Source organism: Cariama cristata, unplaced genomic scaffold (genome assembly GCF_000690535.1).
Source record: "Cariama cristata isolate BGI_N322 unplaced genomic scaffold, ASM69053v1 scaffold38970, whole genome shotgun sequence".
Taxonomy (NCBI): Eukaryota; Metazoa; Chordata; class Aves; order Cariamiformes; family Cariamidae; genus Cariama; species Cariama cristata.
Window position 1 is genome coordinate 256 of NW_009593644.1, and position 20295 is coordinate 20550.

The 20295-nt window shown below is 35.3% G+C and overlaps 1 protein-coding gene across 1 annotated transcript; it reads left to right on the forward strand.

The window, feature by feature from the left end:
• Positions 1 to 1551: 1551 nt before the first annotated feature.
• On the forward strand, positions 1552 to 19322 carry LOC104157647 (chromosome unknown open reading frame, human C9orf41). The gene is made up of 8 exons (XM_009695066.1): positions 1552 to 1604; positions 2246 to 2450; positions 3328 to 3491; positions 10657 to 10797; positions 15568 to 15746; positions 17383 to 17496; positions 18416 to 18519; positions 18805 to 19322. Exons 2-8 carry the CDS (start codon positions 2262 to 2264, stop codon positions 18904 to 18906), a joined length of 993 nt encoding a protein of 330 aa, XP_009693368.1. The 5' UTR covers positions 1552 to 1604; positions 2246 to 2261; the 3' UTR covers positions 18907 to 19322.
• Positions 19323 to 20295: the final 973 nt, after the last annotated feature.

Below are 20295 nucleotides of genomic sequence, written 5' to 3' on the forward strand. Positions count from 1 at the left end.
TGCTATTTTTTAATAACTTCAGTTTTCTAGACATTTGTTGAGTCAGGAAAGGGCTTGATGGTCCGATAGGAATGAAATTAAGGGGCGAGGGGGACACACACACCGGACTTTATAGCTCAAGCCATTGAATGAAAGAGGAACCAAAATTTATTCAAATTCCGGCGTGGTGGGGACTGACTGAAAAGTCCCATCCTTTACAGTATTTTGATAAACTGTGTTCTGTTACTCTAGTCTTGGGAAGCAGAGTTGGGATGTAGCTACACTACATATTTGTATACTTGAGTTGACAAACCCCCATAATGTGAATCATTGTTACGTGCTGGACCCTTTGTCAATGTAATACAAGCATAATTTTTACATGACAGTGAGGTTCTTGGAAGGAGTGAATGATATTTAGAGTATTTCTTCTGGTTTTATGTCTTGTTTTCTTTTGTTTTTCAGGACTAGTATTTAAGTGGGAGGTTGGTCTAGATGACACTTCGATGTTCTTTTCCCAACTGAATTCTCTAATTCAGTTTGACCATACTAGAGACTTAATGTTAGTTATTACTATTAGCACAACAGCCAACTAGAATTTATTTGTATCAATGATATAATTGTATTCTCAAGCCTTAGAAGCTGGGAACATTTTTCTCAACCTTATGCTCAACTGTGACTGTGGGTTGCTTTTGCATACTTCAGTTTTGGTAAACACATAAGAAAAAGATATGACTCAGATTTCCAGTACAGAATTAAATTACCTCTACCTCGAAGAAATAACTCCAAATTTAAGTGAAATTATATATCTTGGCAGTTAACAATAATTTAATTGGAAACTTCTGTATGAGTAAGGCAATAACACACTTTCAGATGAATCCAGATTAAAGTTCTTGTCTTCTGGAGACATATGGACTTAACTTCATTGTTTGTACGTAGTTCTGATTTCAGTGAATTGCTTGTTCTGCTAGAAGCTTGCAATTGAACAGGAAAGGGTGGAGGATTATGGTTCAAAGATTTTTTTCTGACAAACTTTCAAGATGATATTAAGCAAAGCTGATGTGCTTTATATAGAGGATCAGTTTATTTTTCTTATTGTTCCTTCTCTGTTTTTTGTTCTTACATGTCACTTTAAAACAATGTAGCAATTGCAATGAATGTACCCTTCTCGGTAGCACGTATGTAGTGTTGGAGATATTAACTGGTCAAATTTCCAGACTGAGATTGCAACTAAAATTGCAGCAATTGCACCTTACTCTCTCTAATGGCTAGTTTTCAACTCTGTGCTGCTGTATGCTGACACAAGAGTTTGAGAAACTGCAGTATGACTTGACCTGATAAAACGATTCACTGCTGCCAAAAGGGGCACTATTCTTTGTCCTGGCTTTATGACCTATCCAGAGTCCTTATGACTGTGCTCAGCCAACTTGACTTGCTAAACTAATGGAAATCAAATCTAGCAAAATTTATACAGGTCTCTTCAGAGTTAGCATGTTAAATCAGCTTTGTGGCAAGCCTGCTGAGTGCTAGGACAAGGTAGAGGGCAGAACTCCTGTTCTGGGTGAGGAGAAGGAAGAAGAGAGGAAAAAACAGAACTCTTTCTTGTGGCAGTAGATTCACCTTTTTAATGGAACTTTTATTTTGGGGAAGTGGAAGAGTGATTTTTAGCTTGGATCAGTTACACAATCAAATTCACAGTACTCATACTTGAGGGGAATATGTTGTTAGGAGAAGGTAGCTTAATATCTTAGTGTGGCTGCCAGAGCTCCAGTATGTTCCAGCTGTGTGTTATGGTTCTTTCAGAAGCAATTGATTTTGAGGATCCCTATTCCTGCTCCACATCTCGTTATTTCTGTAGCCAAAGTTTATCACAGCATTCAGCTATTCATTCAATTTAAATTGCATTTGTGAAACAATCTGGCTGGTTTTGATGGGTTTGGGGGCTGGTTGTTCACTAAATTTTGTAGATCTATGTATTAAGGTAGTGATCACTTGTGTTGGAAATGAGTGGCTGATGATCAAAGTGCAGGAAGAAAATAGTGGTCCTCTTAAACTGCAACATGTTAAAAAAAGTGATCATGTAGAATTAGAACTTAGGACATTTTGCCTACAAAAAATCTAGAGAACTTGTTCTCTAGTGAGGAGTTACAAAGTCTGATCCTTTTCTATGTCTAAAGAGATGAATAATTGTAATTGGAGTAGCTCAGAGTGAATTATTTGTATTTAGCACGTGTATTTTTTCTAAATATCTAAAGACCTTAAACTTTTTGCTTTTTAGAACAAATATGCATGAACGAGTGAACAGAACAGAGAGGCAGTTTAAATCTCTCCCAGCTAACCAACAAAGTCTTCTTCCTCAATTCCTTCCTCACCTTGACAAGATTCGGAAGTGTGTTGATCATAATCAAGAGATACTACAGACCATTGTGAATGACTGCGTTCATATGTTTGAAAATAAAGAATATGGAGAAGACGTATGTTAAAATGGACTTTTTCATACTCCAAAATTCTGTACGCTTTGATATTTTCTACATTTGTTTTTAGGCCTCCAACTTTCTTTCATTTTGCCTTCTTTATTTTCTCCTTTCTTACTTCCTGTTTGCTTACAGTAATCAGTTACTATAAAAAAGCATTTTTTCACTCCAGAGTTCTAGCTCTACCCTGGTTACATTTTAAAGTTATTTTTTCAGTTAACTGTGTAGAGCATAAATGGTATTGTCTGTCTTACTGTAGGTTACTATATGTTGTGGCATTCTAAATCAGTTACAATTTTAGATTGCCCAAGTATTTTTAATGATCTGACCTGAAAAACCTTTTTTACTACTTACCCACTTTTTCAGTGTGGCATCACTATAAAAAAAAATTGCACTCAAACTTTAAAGACTGGCAGAGATGGAAATGGAACTGTTTTGTTGGTGTCTGCAGGCAAGGTACAGTAGTGGGTAGCTCTAATGTGAGCTTCTCAATGTTGCCTCGTTAGTACCTAAAGGGATCCTCTTCTCAGGGTAAGCAGTTAAACCTCTGCACTAGCTAAGCCCTTGTCCTTCCTGAATAAGGATTACCAATTATGCTCTACTACGCCATGCTATGTATTGGTTTTTGATGTGGAGCCTGGTCTCTTGGGTGCTGAACTGAGACCAGCAAACTTAATTTGTTTAGGATTCTAGGTTGGATTTGAGCCCTGGTCCAAGGAGTGAAAGACGAATGCTTTGATAGCTAAAACTCCCAAGAGCCCTTATAGCTTGGCTTTTGTCTGCTTATAATTTACTTTTTTTTTCCCCTCTCCCCAAGCCTAAAGATACTTGGTACATTTTCCACTAACTTTTTTTTTTTCCCTCCACTTTTAATCAGGGAAGAGGGAAGATTACACCAGCTTCCACATTTGACATGGATAAATTAAAATCCACTTTGAAACAATTTGTGAGAGACTGGAGTGAAGAGGGAAAGCCTGAGAGAGATTCCTGCTACCAGCCAATCATTAGTGAAATTGTAAAGAACTTCCCAAAAGAAAGATGGTAATAGTGTTTTAAGACTTATTTTTGTATGGGCATACACCATTGCACGAATCTAACAAAGTTTTTATGGAGTAATGAAAAGCTTGGATTTAAAAATATAAAATTACTGTGAATGCAGTGGAATTTATTTTTTTAATCAAGAAAGTTTTTGTTTCTAATACAAGGTGTTGGCACAGAGCATAATCATAAACTTCACAGAGGAATACCAGGTAAACCAGAATTATTTTTTTTTTCTGTAGCTTGATGTAACGGGATATCTATTAACTTTTCAAGTAAGAGACCTTAGCAGTTTGTGAAGTTAACTCAGTTGTGCTCAGTGAGGTGAAGTTTGCAGGTTAGCAGATTCTAAGAGTGCCTGTGCTGCAGATAAAGGGAAGGAGCCTTGTGACAGCAGCAAGTATGAATATTGCGCTTCGTGATGAAAGGAGGGAAGAAGACTCTAACCTCTAGCACAGTTTTATTCCACTAAAAATTTACCCTGCAAATACTTAATTCTAGCCGTGGCCGTGGTTTCAGACAGGTGTTACAAGGCACATCTTAAAAAGAGCCATGCTGCGTGTGTGAGAGTAGCTTTGTTAACTGCACTGGCTTGTTAACACTGTCAAAATAGTCATTAGTGCGTGGTTTTTTAGGTAGTTTTAAGTAGAAGTATACTGGTAGAATCTCAGAAAATACTAATGCTGTAAGAATTCCATGTTTAATGGTTCTGCCATGTAGTCAGCCCAGTCGTAATAAAGAACATTTCAGTTTAAACTTCTGCACTCTTATAATGGGAAAATTTGTGAACTTTGTACTGGTAGTGTAATGAGTCAGAACTTAAGTTTGATATAGCTGGGTGTTACTGTGGGTTTTTTCTTTCTCAGTAATTGCTAATAATGCACTTGTACCAGTTTGAAAATACCTTCTACTAGCCATCTTTTAGTTTTCATTAGTGAAGACTGTTAGTGGTGGCAGAACATAGGGTGGACATGGTTGGTTTGTTTCTCTTTTGCCTTGGGCTAATTTATCTCAAGGTGAGTGCACCACTAAAAATGTTTTATCTGAACGTGAACTTTCTGCAATGTTTTTAGTGCTAATAGTGCCCTACATAAGATAAAAATGAATTAAATACTACAGGTTACCTGATGAACCTCTGATGTGCAGATTTGTAGGAAAAGTCATAGGTTTGAAAGTAATCATTGTAACCTTCAAGGCAGCAGTTCACCTTTTTCTCTGTATGCTAGTTTTTAAAGCATTTTGATTATGGGAGAGGTAACTTAAGGCAAATCTTAAGAGATACATGGCGGAAGTTGGAAAGTCTTGACTTTTACATTTATCATCAATGAACTCTATTTCAAAACATCCAGTTAGTATTAGTAAGCAACATGTGGTAACAGCTTGGGTGAATTTGAAGTTGATAGCTTTGTGCTTCCTTACCAGGAATTCTATTGTTTGTTGTTGTCAAATAGAACTAATGTGACAGTGCTTCTGTCCTTGTTGTGATGGCTCTGAAATACCAGTTGTTTTTCTCTCTACGAAATCTCAAAACGTCACTGTATAGATAAACATCCATACTACAAGTTTGAGTTTGTCAAATGAAACATTTTTTTATTTATAAAATGTGTATTACATACCTATGTAAAAGTTTAATATTCATGATTATTATAGAGCTGTCATAGCACTTATGTAAAATCTTTTCTCTGTTCACGTATTGTTACTTGCTGTCATCAGCTTGCTCTTTTTCTTAGTGACTGGAGGCTCTCCTACTTGGGTGTACTTACCTCTTTGAGGCAAGAAGCGGAGTCGCTCAGAAGAGCCTGTTCTTTTTGTGTATTATCAGGCTTAACTGGCAGAGGCACCTCACCCTTGTGCAAAAAGTAACTTCCCTGGCAAGGCAGGCTGGCTGATCAGTCTGATTCCTTTTTTTACAGTTTTGGAGGGGAGCAGTTGTTTCAGCTTGACAGGATCAATAGGACCTGAACTGACCATGGTGAAGTTATTCTGGCTGTTGTGTTTAGTGGGTGTAAAGTCCATTTCCCTCCAAAGAGGGGTGGCTGTGGGCAGTAATGCAGGAGAACAGCCTGTAGATGGAACCTCAGAGTGCAGCTCTGCCTTTCTTTAGAATGCCATTTTGTAGCATAGAGTGCTGAAGTCTCCTGAGATGGTGAAATGAAAGTGCTAGAGAAAAAGTGTATTGCTGGCACTGGGTGATGAAAGCAGCTCTATGTAGATGTATTTTCCATCGAAAAAGATGGAGAAATAAATATTTCAAGTTTAAAACTGTTGGTATAAGTCAACTTTTACTTTTTAATGGCATCAATGGAATTGTACATTCAGTTTCTAGTTAACGTTATTTGTTAATATTATTGATTCCATGCATTGGAATCATGTGAAAAGGGAGTTTAAATTTTTGAAACTATTCAAGTATGTTTTGCTCCATGCATGCACATGTTGTGGTGTTGTTCTTTGCAAGACTGGCCTGTATTGGTTCAGTTGGTATGCAAAGAACAGGAAGAGAAGTCCTCTATATGCTTACTCTTCCGGGAAGTAGAAAATATACAAGCAGTGGTTGAAAGCAGCTGTAAATTAGAACAGTCTTGTGAGCAAGTGTTTCAGTTGAGTCTTCTGACAAGACTGTCATCTAAAAATAAAATGGCAAAAGCTATTTCTGCCTTACATACCTCTTCAGCAATAATTCCTTCTTTCTGCTTAGCACCTTAACACAGAATCTGTTAGTAGGATCAACAAAGCCGTTTTAATTGAAGTCCCATGAGATAAGGTCTTCCTGAAGAATGGATTCCTGCATTATTCATGTTGGAATTTAATTGTGTTTCAGCTCACAGGGTCTCTATAATATTGTCTACCTTTTGATGAAGCCATTTAAATTTCTTGGATTTCTTCAATTTGAATGAACCATGATTACTGCTTTCTGTAGGAAAAAATAGTAAAAAATAGATACATTTTTATTTCTTGATACAATGTGTTTGTTAAAGGATTTTTATGGGGAAACATTAAGTTGAAAATCTAAATAAGCATACTGGTATCTTTTTTTTTTAATTCTGCTTTTGTCATCTTGATTTTCTTTCATTTCTACTGTTACCCTTCCTACTTACGTGAAAGGATGTAAAGATCATCAGCTTCAGGTGCAAAAAGAACAGAAGAAATAGCTAACCTTTTAGTTAATTATCATTCCACAGTCAAGAACAGTAAACTTAGGTATTTTCTCCAAAGTTTTCTTTTCTTCATTAACTTGGCCTCTATAACCACCTATAACTTGGAATTTCAATCTGTCACTCTGTCCAGCAATTGCATTTTCCAAGATGCTGGTAGCACAGCACAAAAGAAATCACCAGTGCTTAGTTTACTTTTTATTTGAGAAATGTAGCTTACTAGTCCTAAGGTCGAGCTTGGCTATACTTCTTGCATGTGCTCAGTCACATTTATAGTGATGATAAAATTTCTCCTTTATACAAATTTTATTTAACTTTATATAAAATACATCTATTCTTGCAGGGTTTTTAATCTTGTCAAAAATTGTACTTAGCCTAAACTTTGCTTTAAACACTGGATTTAAGAGCAAACTATGTCTTCAGTGTTACTGCAGTCCACTGAAGGCTTTGCAAGTCTTTACATGGAAGTAAATAAACTTCAGCTGCTAAGTTTGGAGAAGAATTGCTCTTCAAATGATTGTGCTTTTCTGCTACCTTCATTATTTTATTCGAAAAGTAGTTGTCTTTAAAAAAAATCTGAAAATACAATTAATAAAATAATGAAAAATACTATACTGAGATTGGATCTGTTCGCTACCTCAGTTTACAAACATTACAGAGATAAGACACAAGGAAAGAAGAGTCCCACAGTGTGATTCTATGCTGATGTTTCTGACGATCTTCTGTGCATGAGCTGTGTATTTCTTATCACTTCTTATGGTTAGATAACATTGAATTGCAGTGTTTAGTCTATGAAAATGAGGTTTGTGTTTGATCACACATGCTAATTTTTCTTTTGTGAACTTCAGTTTACCCCTTCAGCACCATCATTTTTCGTTAAAGCACAGCAGGCATAAAATAAGAAGCCTCTATTTTTATCATGTATAATTTTTCCTTTAGAAAAAGGACACCCAGTTAAATTATTCATTAATGACATTAAACTTCTAAAAGCTGAAAATATGTGATACTACAAAATGCAGTACAATAATGGCATGACAGATTTTAGTTGTTTCTGTTATTTCTCCACTATCTTTTAAGAGACTGCTGCAGTTTCAGTAGTTGAGCCATACAGTACCCTGCAGCCTTCTTCCCTGCTCTTTGGCCAGCCTCCTCTTCTCATACCTGTCAGGTTAATAGGCCAACGTTTCTTCCCTCTTGCCCTGCAGGTTTTTATTGTGGGTACTTGTTGGATATCCATTTATGTTCCTAACCAATGCTAGAACTGCGTCATAGAAATCCTGCTGCTGCTGGCTAGTTCAAGGCTAGTTTCACTGTGGATAACCTTGAGTTATTGTCAGTTATCACAGTTTTGGATGTTTTTTTAATTGTCTTTGCTACTGCTGTAATTACATATCCACCAAAGGAAAGCCGTTTTTTCTAGCCTTCTAAGTTATTTTATGACTGTAGCAATTAAAAAAGAAGTTCCGATGCAATTAAAAACTTTTAGCTGTTCTAATGATTCAAAAATTAGGATTGGAGTACATCCAGTACCACTAGTTCTGTGTCTTAATTTTTTTGAAATTCATCAACAGTTTGTCATTAACAATTCCTTTTAAATCTTGAAAAGCAAAAGGTGTTTGAGCATTTCTTTTTTTTTTTTTTTTTTGATAGCAGGACGCTATCCACAGTCACTACTTGTTACGCAGTAAGTTTGCCACATACCTAATTTCCCTGATTATAGATTTAAAAAATGCTCTTGAACTGTTTTGGAAGGCTGGGGTTAATGTTAGTGGACTCAGTTTTGATTATATTTTATTCTATTAGCTGTGCTCTGTATGCTGAAACAAAGTTGGTAGCCCGTGCCAGTCCCTAGCAACTGATAGGAAGAGTATAGATGGAAATTAAATTGCTAACAAGTTTCCAGACAGATTTCAATCCCTTAATAAAGACACAAAGGAAAGTGCAGTTAAAACCAACTATTTTCTGGGAGAGAATTGGTACAATTACTTCAGAGATACAGAAGCTTTATATTGTGAATAAAAAGATGTAAGACAATTACAGGCAATTTAAAATCAACTCACTTGACTGTTAGAGGCTTTATCTTGTTTTAGGATGAATAAAGGTGCAGATTTCAAAATGTGATCACACCTGCATAGCTATTGTTTATTAGGTTGTTTTAAGAAACGTGTCTTTTCTAATAAGTATATGATAATCTTAGAAGTGGTGTAAGGCTTTTCAGCCCACCCATTGTAGAAGTGTCCACGTGAAAGTGCAAAAATCTGTGTAGAGCTGGTCTAAATATTTCATAAATAAAGCTAAATTGTAAGGAAATGAAGAAATAGATTAGGTTAGAAATATGTTTGGAATAACAGTGTACCACTATGAATAGGAAAAAGCTTTAAGGTTGAAGTTTTTCTAGCTTCTTCCAGAAAGTTGATTTTCTTTCTCCTTCTGAGTCCCTGTTTTCAAAAGTTTCATCTTGAGCAAGTAGTTTTCCCCTGAATTAATCAATCTTTTTTCAGTAGGACTTCTGGCCAGCTTTCTTCTGGCTTTCCTTGTAGAAGACAGGTAAGGAGAACCATTCTTTCACAGGAGTGCTGTTAAGTAATAGCAAAGTCTTGATGTTCTGCTTCTTGTTAATCAGAAAACAAAGAATCTGAAAGAATAATGGAAAGGAAATGAAAATCAAGAATGCGAAGAACTTTGATTTTTCCATTTGGGAGGCTTTGCTAATTAGGTGATTAAGCCACAAACCAAAATGCACTGTTAAAACTGCTTTGTTAGTTTGTGTGGCCTTTAGAAAACAATAATGCTTTCCTTTGGTTTTGGGTAATAGTCCAGATATGTACTACTTTTAAGAATTTACATAACTCCTTCACTCATCTTCATGCTTATGCAGCACGCTAACTCTTTTGAACCCTTTTTGGCATCCTGAATTTTTATGTAATCAAAGGTTTTGCATTTTGCTTTCTTTCATCGTATGTTTGGAAGTGCTAATTGTGGCTTCCTTCATTTAGTTGCATATAAATTGATAGATGTACGTTTTGTCTTTGAAGGTGACATGCAAAAGGGAGGGTAATCGTGAGTGTTCACGCTTCTTTTTTTGGTATATGAAATTACAAAGTCTTGTTTGTGACTGGAAACTGAAAAAATATTTCTTTTTTGATTAAGTATCTTTTCAGCTTGGTCTGGGAGTGTGTTTTGTTTTATGAGTGAAAGTTTGATTGCATTGTGATGGAAGTCCGATGGTTAGAATATGTATATATTGCCTTTTCTGCCTGAAAGAGGAAAAAACTCTGAGATTCTTAGTTCTTCTATTTATTAGTTGCTGAACTTGGAAGATAGGAGAGTATTTTCTAGGTATCTCAGTAAACACAGACTGCTGAATGTCTTCTGGTCATCTTCAACTTGATACCTAGTTATGGGAAGTGAAGGGTTAGAGAGCTGCAATGTACTTTCATTTAGGAAATCTTATGTCACTTAACGTGCTTCAGTGAAGTCTGTGAACAGCATATGTAAAATCCACCATTGCTGAGGAGGTAACTACTTTAAGGTTTTTACAGTCTGAACTGCTCATCAACTTACGGAAGTTTTGTTTGGTTTGCGTTTCTGATGTCAAAATACTTGTTTATTTTTCATGCAATGTAACCAAGAAGATTTCTAGAATGTTTACTAGTTATCAGTGGGCCTCACAGAAAAATAAATGGTGCTAAATGATAATGTTCTTTCTTCAATTCACTGAAGAGATTCTTAGGTTGATAACTGTAAAAGTTTTCAGGAGAAAAAATTGATTTGTAATTATGCTCTGTATTGTGAAGGAGGGTTGTATATGTTCTTTTGAGTCATTTCTGCGAATTGTTTTGACTGTACAATTAACCAATCTGATTAGAAATGATTTAGTTTGCATTTAAAAAGTAAAGTCATACAGGAAACACTTTACATTTAAGTATGGGGGGGGAAATGTTTGACTGGACCTCTGTAAATTTTGTTAAGAGGTATCAGATAAAGATTTAACTCTTATTTTTGTTCTGTTGCAGGGATTTCTCCAAAGTTAATATCCTGGTACCTGGTGCTGGGCTAGGTAGATTGGCGTGGGAAATAGCTATGCTCGGTTATGCTTGCCAAGGAAATGAATGGAGCCTCTTTATGCTCTTTTCTTCTAACTTTGTACTCAACAGGTACATAGCTTATGTTTTACTCACTGATTGAAAGAAACCTAGGGAGGCGAAATTATAAATGAGAAAAAATTGAATAAATAAAACTCACAAGAGCAGATTTGTAAGTCCTAACACAGGACACATAATCACTTTTTAGAACATTTTCATGAAAAAAAAAAAATTAGAGGGATAAATGGGGCAGGGAAGCATTCCAGCTGAGACATTAAAATTATAGCAGGTAGCATGGCTTTTAAGTTATGAGGCTGAAAATCTCTAGATTGTACCACAGATTTTCTGCATGATCTTGAATAGGTTTTATGATGTATTTCACATCTGTATATGTAAAATGCACACCTGTCTGACTGGTGTCAAATACGGACTAGTTAATTTGTGCGTGGTATTTGGTGGTGGTGATTCGTAACAGAGGACATCTGTTAAAGGAAGTGTTACATTCCATGCTAAAATTTTAGGCACCATTTTGACACGAAAAACAACCATGGAAGCATGCTGAACCACTTCTTATGTGGCTAAAATAATCATATTTCTACAGTTACACTGAGGTACTAAATTCGAATGCAGTAAATTTCACTTTATAGGTTAACTCAGAGTGACATTTCTGTCTTGGTACTCTGTCACTTGCATTGGAAATTACTGATTTCATAATGAACTTGTTAGGAAGGAAGGAAGGCAGCAAGTGCAACTGTTCTTCGAAGAAAGAGTGGGTGGACAGCTATGAAAGAAGTCTGGGGATGTGTTTTGTTTTGATGGGGGAGTTGGTATCAAGTTCAGAGAGACAGAACTTGCCAGTTCATTCATCGATCTGAAATGATACACCTTTGCTGAAAACACCTGAACTATTGGCTTGTGTTCTGTGTTATGATGTTTTGGAGCCCATTTGTAGACTGGTTGTCTACAGTGGACTGTGATGATCTTAAATCTGTTATAGCTTACTGTTCAAAAACAACAAGGGGAAAACACTGTTTATTATCACTGCTGCATGTCTGCTTAAAACAGTAGTGGTCAATGTGATGAAAACAGGTATTTGCTAGAGGTTTATTTGCTCTTTTTCTTACATTATTATTAAATGACTCTTATCTGGTGGTGAAATTGTGTATTATGGTTGAGCTGATCTAATGCCTTGCAGCTACTGAAAAGATCACATTCTTCTCATCCTTGGCTATACAGCCCTGCTGGCTCTTACGCTATTTGGAACTTCTGAAATTATTCAAAGCAACATAAAAGTATTCATTTCCCATCTTTGGAAGCAATGATCAGCCGTCATAGTGGTTCCAATCTGAAAGTTAACTTCACCCCTAACTACCTCTGATGACATGTTTTTGTTTTCCTTAAATAATGAGTCTTTGGCCTATATGTGGAATTCTCCCAAGACCCATGCGTACCTTAAGATGGTAATCATTCTTAGCATCTAATGCTTATGTGGTTTTTCCTATTTATACAAGATATTTAGCAAAAAGGTGTATATGCATTACACTTGCTAACAGTATTAGATTTTAGACAGCAAAATTGAGTGTTGTTCAGCTCCTGTAATCTTCGTCTTTGCTGGGCAAGTTATCAGTTACAAGTTTCCTTGTTAGCATGGAAGAGACTACTGCTAGAAGAGACTACTGCTAACCTGACTCTGAGTTTCAGTCAGTTCAGTTGAAGTCCAACTGTTCCTTTCTGCCAGATCTAATTGTGGGCTTGGGATGTCTGTTAAGGTTTAGGGATCTTTCATTTTAGTCTTAAGTGGCTGTTCCTAGTTAGCCTTCTGAAATGGATATGTTTACCCTCCTGGAACTGGAAGAAACAGCAATGGTTAATATGAGCTGAAGATACCAGTTAAGGAAGAGTGGTAAGAAAGAAGGATTTTGTGAATTATTTTTTAGCTACAGTCTTAATTTAATTAATTTGTTTTCAGTTGATAAAAGCACGAGGATTTTGCTAACATGTGCTTACAGTCTGGATTTACCTTCTTTTTTCTGACCTTGGTTTATTTTGGGGAAGACAAAGTACTGTCTTGAGTATGAAGCCATCCATATAGTGGGCTCCTCAGTGTGGTACAGTGACTTCAGTCTTCTGTATACAAAGTGGTATCTGCTGATTTTTACACATGTAGAAAAAATTAATTCTCTTAAATTGTGATCTTTTGTTACTGTGGATAGAACTGCATAGAATGGTGTGTAGAGAGTGCGTCAAGGTGTAATTGTGGTCACTATAAGTATTTTAAATTATCAGAGTGCCTTATTCCATTGAGGAAGCTCTAATTTGAAAATAAAGTGACCCTGGGGTAGTTAAGATACAGTGGCTTCAAGGCTGCTGCAGTCTTTGTATGGGAAATTGTGCTTTTTCTTGAATGGGTAAGGTTCTTGTCGCTGGTGTGTTTTTCTAGTGTTTACATGAGTTATAGGTATAAGGACAGATGGTGGAGTTGGTCATTGGTGATCTACAGACACACTTAATTTCTTACATGTTTTGGAAGAGCAACAACTGTGAAAAGCATAATCTGTTTTCCTGCTTCTGGAAAGCATACCAAAATTTTCAGGCAGTCTGGAGCCACAGAACACTTGTTACTTCCCATTGACCTCTGACAGGAGAGGAAACAATGCTAGGGTGGTATCTGTTTGAAGGAGGCAGGAGCAGCTGATTGCTGACTTGCTGTTTTCTGCAGCTGGAGATTCAGAGCACAGAGTCAGTAGCCTCAGTCCAACAGCCCTTCAGTAGCAGTAGTCCCACTTAGGAATATTTGAGAAAGTTCAGTTGAAGTAATATAAAACCACTTTGTACCCAAGTCAGAGTAGGGTCAGTTTAAAAAAAGCTCTAATTAATACCGGTAGAATTCATGCTAATAATTGGCTAATGTTTATGTTCTGGAAAGAATGTGATTTTTGATAAATCTTGACACTTTGAGAAAACTGCTTAATTGTATTTGTTGCATGTCCATGAATGCCTTAGGATGAAAACAGTTAAGCATTTTATCTTTGTATCAGTGGTCAGAAGTAAGATTTGACCTACTCATCTTTTTGAGAACTGTCTTTTCAACTGGATGTTGAACAGTAAATGTCCTGCCCCTAAGGAAAATAGCGAAGTGCATCACAGTTAAAGATGTTAGATTTTTATAACATAACTTACATCATACATCTTTTTTGTTGGAAGGATGGAATTGTAGAGGACTGCAGTACTTATTTTGAAGTATAAATTACTGAAGCTGGAAAGGGAGGTTTTCAAGCTTGAATATGGAGAGGATTGGTCTTTTATATTAAATTGAGAATTCCTTTTGGAACTCTTCAAAAGTCTACATGAATATACTTTGTGCTGGGAAAAAAAAATACAGGAAGGGCTGTGTTCCCTTATAGCTCAGAAAAAAGCTCCTTTCATATCTACTCAGATCTCTCTTTTATTTTTTTTTTTTTTTTTTACCTTTTGGGGAAATTTTCATTGTTAAAGAAAAATGTTCTGAGGATAATACAAATTGACTGAGAACAGAAGGAGAATGCTGGAATGGTTAACACATGTTTTTTTGGCCAATGTCAGGGGGTTTTGGTGGGGTTTTTGTTATTGTGGTTGGGTTTTTTTGGTTGTTTTGTTTGATTTTGTTTGGTTTAATTTTTTAAAATTTTTTAACCAAAATAGAAGTGCCTTCTTGAAGAAAATGATGCCTATGTTATCAGGCTTTTTCCCCTGCTTTTTTTCCTTTGACTGCATATATCTGTTCATATTTATTTATTCATTATATATGGAGACAGCTGATGAGCACAATATACTGCTGCTCAAATACAGGTTGTTTTTTGTATTTTTTTACTGATAAAATGAAATACAAATATGACATGAAGGTGGTTAAAAAAATCTTATTTCAAAGACTTTGCCATACATGTTTTTTATCCACCAGCCAAAAGAGTACACTTTCTATAGCCTGGTACATTGCTTGCAGTTTATGAAGTGTTTGATGATACATGTTTTATGGCTAAATATGTCCTCTGTTGTCTCTGAAAGAAAATGGCTTAACTTTTAAATTGCAAACCGATTTTACAGGGCTGTGGGAAAAGCTGCTTTTTGTAATTTAATGATATATTTTATCACTTATTTTAAAATAAGAGTTGACTTAGTTGGTCATGTCAACCCACAAATTTTACATTTTTACTTAGCATAATCACAACGCTCCAGATGTTACTAACTTAAAATGACATCTAGTGCAGAACTACTGTGCTTTGCAAAACAGAATTTATTTGTTTGTTGAAATCTAAAAGCATCGTTTCAGTTAGCATCTGAAAAATGCTTTTTTTTCTCCTGTGCTTCAAAACCCCTACGATTATAGTTCAGAAAAGTCTAGAATGAGAACAAATGTTTCCAATAAAATTTATGGAACTAATGTTAGTAATTTTCTTTTTCTTTTAATAGAAAAAATATGATCCAGAAAGGCTTAACTTTACTGAATATACTAAATCATAAATTTCATTAAACTTACAAGACAGTCTTGTGCATTTTCTTTTCAGTGAAGAAATAAGTCAGGGAAAATGGTAAAAAGTGGGAAAATAAAATTTTAAAATTAAAGGGACTTACTCTGTGGTGATAATTTGTGTGTCGGAGTAAAATTGGGTTTTGATCAGTTCATAAGTTGATGGGCCATCTGAAGTGTTATGAACTAGATAAAAGTCTGTTAGAAAACATGTAGCTTTTACAAAAACTTTATCAACAAAACAATGGATGTTGGTGAAAGTCTTTGACTTCTACATTTCTAGATAATAGATAAGCAATTAGTTGAAACTGAATTATGCTGATTTCTCTATTTTGCAGATGTTCTGAAATTAACTCATGTAAGCTTTATCCTTGGATTCATCAGTTTAGCAATAACAGAAGATCTGCTGATCAGATACGTCCGATTTATTTTCCTGATGTTGACCCTCACAGTCTTCCTTCTGGTTCAAACTTCTCTATGACAGCAGGGGATTTTCAAGAAATATATTCTGAGTGCAGTAAGTAAATGCAAACTTACAGGCTCTCCGTGTAACTGTATCTTCAGATTATTTGTTATGGGACAGTTACTGATCACAAATAGAAGGGAACTCTATCTATAAGCATTAAGCAGAAAGTACTACCTGTAGCAAGTTTTCTTATTCCAAATCAGCTTTTCTTTTCTTCTTAGTAATAAAAAAATACGGACCCCTCCTTGCCTAACACAACTTTGTTGTAGGCTCTTTCAGAACAAGCAGCATAGTAATGTAATGGAAAGGTTTACTTGATTTAGAAAAGTGATGTTACAAAGCGAACAATGTAACTAAGTCACTTCTCTTCTTTAGCATAAAAAATAGAAATACGAGTTTTTTTGTTCATTTTCTGTTGTAAAAGGAAAGCCAACTGTTTCAGTACTAGTAAATTAAAAATGAAAAAAAAAATACACTTACTGTCAATAGTAAATATTTCAGAGGCACATTATAGGGATGATAATTATTAAAAGATTGAGACTTCTGTCAGTAAAAATAACCTTATTTTTCCTTGTGATATCAGGTTAGCTGTGCTGCCCTCATTGCAGCTATGAATTAATGTTTTATGACTAACGTAATGTTGAATTAACCTGCAGAAGACTGTCTTATTTAGTGCCTACCCTACCAATCACATATTTAGGTTTTGATCAAGGATAGCACTTACCCAGTTCTTTTATATGTAGTCTAATAGATGCCTATTTAGACTTCACTTATTTTTTCGTTACATGATATTGGATTATCACTTCAGACATTGTACTTTCTGTTCCCACCTTTCTGTCCCTGTTAGACCCATAGCCACTTTTCACCAGGATTATATAGCTATTGTCCTGCAGTTTAGTGTGCAGCTAGACTTCCAGGTATTTTCTTGCACAAGCCTTACTTACAGTTGCTTAGTTTTTCTGAAGGTTCTGTCTTGCATTAGAACATCTGATACTGACATAAATTGATACTTTTAATTTTTTTATTTAGAGAACTTAAGGCTTTTACAATTTCAAGGATGCATATTTAGAGAAAAACAAGGAGGCTCATGCTGTAAAAGGTAGTGTTTGAAAGATCCTGCTTGTTAAGTTAACTAGTAAAAAAACAGCTGGAGAAGTATTCAGATACTGAATGAAATGTTTTCAAGCTATGTGATTTGTGAAAGTAGACTTTAGTGTACAACCTTGTATTTTTCTGGATATTAACTAGAGAGGCCCCAAATCATGGTATTTTGCAGTTGTATTTTTAACAGTTGTGGTAATGAGGTTCATAGGACAAGTGAATAATAGCATATTTGGGCCATCATTTTTATAAAATGTGTTACAATATTTACATTTTACAGTATAGAGTATAAATATATGTCACTTTATATAATGAAGAATTTTATAAAATGCATAAAAAATATGTACGGTATTTTAGAGTGTGTATGTCTATATACACACACATATGTAGGTCACACAAACCCAAACTTAACACTTGTTAACATAAACAAAAATATTTTATTTACTTATAAATGAAACAAACTGTTGTTAGTTGGTAAACCAACATAACACTGAGTGTATAAACAAGTATTGGGGTTGAATGATGAACTTTTACAGGGCTAGAAACATTGAAGCTAATCTCTGTATACTTTGCTCTTTTTATGCAGATACATGGGACTGCATTGCAACTTGCTTTTTCATAGATACAGCGCATAACGTTATTGATTATATTGATACTATATGGAAAATACTAAAGCCTGGAGGAATATGGATAAATGTAGGCAAGTGTGACCAATCTCTCTTTCTGCTAGCCCTGACTTATGTTTGATCACATAACAGTCACCTAGTAATTGAAAAGAATTGTGGGGGTGAATGTGTCTCTGCTGAAAACTCTACAGAGCTAGAAGCAGATAGGGCTCAGAAGTTATCTAGATGTGTTCAGAATACGTCCAGGTGTTTGCTGGTTACAATCAAGCCAACACGATCTGATTTTTAGAGAAGCGGCAGGTTTTGCATTCAAAGCAGAAGTGGCAGTGGCAGGTTTTGCATTCATGCATCAAACATCTGTTATTTGACAAATGTAGTGTCCTGTATTCTTTTTTGCTGTTTTTCTAAGAAAATAGAACTTGTTCTGTGTGTAAATACATCCTTGTATTTTTTTCCTTAATCCATTGTCTTAGTTTATACTCTGTTTCTGACCAGAAGCTTTAGGAATGAGATTTATGTATGCCTTGGCTCAAAGGAAAAGAATCTTAATTTAAGTCTTCCATGGTGAAGGAATGGCAGAGAAAACTCAGGAGTTAAACATTTTGTGTAATAGAAACTGGTCGGTCACTGGTCAGTCGGTCACTACACCAGTCCTGGCCAGTCATAGAGTGCAAGCAGAGCTCCTGGGTGGACTCCTGCCTTCTGTTCTCAAGAGACAGCAATCTGAAAAAAATTTAAGATAGGGAAGTACAATCTGGTAGGAATCGAGTCTTCATCGTTGAATGAGCAGCTGAACTAATTTGTTTTCTTCTTGCGTTGATTCTGAAATTCATTATAAAAATCATATTCAAGTGATAGAAATACGTTCTTTTGTCTGTATTTGAATATGTGAGTCTGGATATAAGCATTCTTTGCACTTCCAGTATGTGCTTTTGATTTTTAAAAGATATTTGTCTTTTTGATAGCCATTTGTATTGTATCTTTGTACTCTAGGTCCTCTCCTTTACCACTTTGAAAACTTGGGAAATGAACTTTCTATTGAATTAAGCTACGAGGATATAAAAAATGTTATACTGCAATATGGATTCCATATAGAGGTAAGAAGATGCTGTAGTTTGCAGTGAGTAGTATTGGTATAAACCAGACAAACTGCCTTGAATAAACCTTTATCTTAAATTTAGTTCAACATAATGGCATATACTAATAACTTCTAGGAGAATTAAGTGTTTGTAAATGTGTTGCAAATTCTTTGCTTTCCTCATTTTTTAAAAAGCGTATAGATGGGCCTTGAAATCTAGTAAGTATATAGCAATTTCTTACTAAGAGAAACTTGTATAGTTCTTGTAGAGAAGGTGTTTTGAAAACTGCTGCTTTTTTTTCAGGTGGAGAAAGAGTCTGTACTGTCAACTTACACTGTGAATGAACTCTCCATGATGAAATACTACTATGAATGTGTGTTGTTTGTGGTGAGAAAACCAGAATAGAAGTGGTCTGAATAGCTTAATTGGAAAAAAATGTTGGCTTGAAAGCTAGAAATGACAATAAAAGGGACTGGGTGATGTCTGGAGACAACCTCAAATCAGTGGTGCCTTCTTACTCCTAACAGGATTTAGATAGTGTCTATTTTCTTAATATCTCTATTGCTATCCAGACATGTACTATGCTGTGCATATTTGTAATATACTTGTGAAGATGGAGGAGGAAATGTTCACATACACTGTCTTTGTGCTTTGGAATGCATTAAAAATAAAAGCAGAAACATTTTCTTGAGAACAAAATTTAGTGTTTGCCATAACTAGGCTATTTCTCCGCGTATGCTGCCTCATTTTCATAGATTTATAATTATCTTTTTCTACTTTCTGATGTTAGGAATGTATAGAGGTGCTTACTGTACTAGCTGTGTCACATTTAGAGAAGTATTTCTAAACTGTACTTAAATTATGAAGTCTGAAATGGTTGAAAAGTGATAAAATTATTCTTCATAGATAAAATAGCCATCAGAACTTTTAGAGCATTTTCTGTAGAACTGAAATGAAGTAGATTATTATACAAATTCTAATCTTTGACGGTACCACTGTTAACAATTTAATTAGAACACAGAACCTATAGGCAATTTGAAATACTATGTGAAAGCAGAGTACTGAGTGAAGAAAAAGCAGCATGTCACAGAGAAGCAGTGTATTTAACCTCAGTTCAGGAATAACACCAATTTTGATTAATCTCTTAATGTTGAAACGGAAATATATTAGATGCTTTGCCATCTTAAAATACATTGATTCTGAGTTGCCTACTGACTGCTTAAGCCAAAACAGCGAAGCAGTATTTTTTGTGAAACATAATGAACAGAAAAGTCATGTTATACCTTGAGCTCTTTTCTTTTTTTAAAGTTGATAATGTAGCTGAGTTATCCATGCCATGTGCAGGTAGTGCAACAGAAAAAACCCTGTTTGTCAAGGGGGAAAAAAAAGTTACTTGTAAATATATGTGCTCTAACCTAATCATCTCTACCTGAGACAGCATATGCAGGCCAATTGGTAGACTATTTCCTTGTAACTTCAGGCACTTTACCCTTGTGACTTAGTGACTCCTAATGTTTTGGTTTTTTCCTGGCAGATGTGGCTTAAGTGACTGTTTAATCTACAAATCATGATACTATACAAGAGGCTGAATCTTCTGTCACTTAGAAGTTATGTACGTGAGAAAACATTAATAATCACTGTGCTGAGGGAAGGTGTCACGTTAGCCATTTTGTTTTCTTAATATATTGGTTACTTCACCATTTTCATCCATTTTCAAAAATGTCTTTAAAATATAAAAACACTATGATAAGGAATCAAGACGGGTTTTATATTTCATCATAATGATACTGGAGA

Coding starts and splice junctions, on each gene's coding strand:
- LOC104157647 (XM_009695066.1), top strand. CDS start 2,262: ATGCATGAACGAGTGAACAGAACAGAGAGGCAGTTTAAATCTCTCCCA. Junction 15,747..17,382: donor AGAAATATATTCTGAGTGCA/GTAAGTAAATGC, acceptor CTTTTTATGCAG/ATACATGGGACTGCATTGCA. Junction 18,520..18,804: donor AATATGGATTCCATATAGAG/GTAAGAAGATGC, acceptor CTTTTTTTTCAG/GTGGAGAAAGAGTCTGTACT.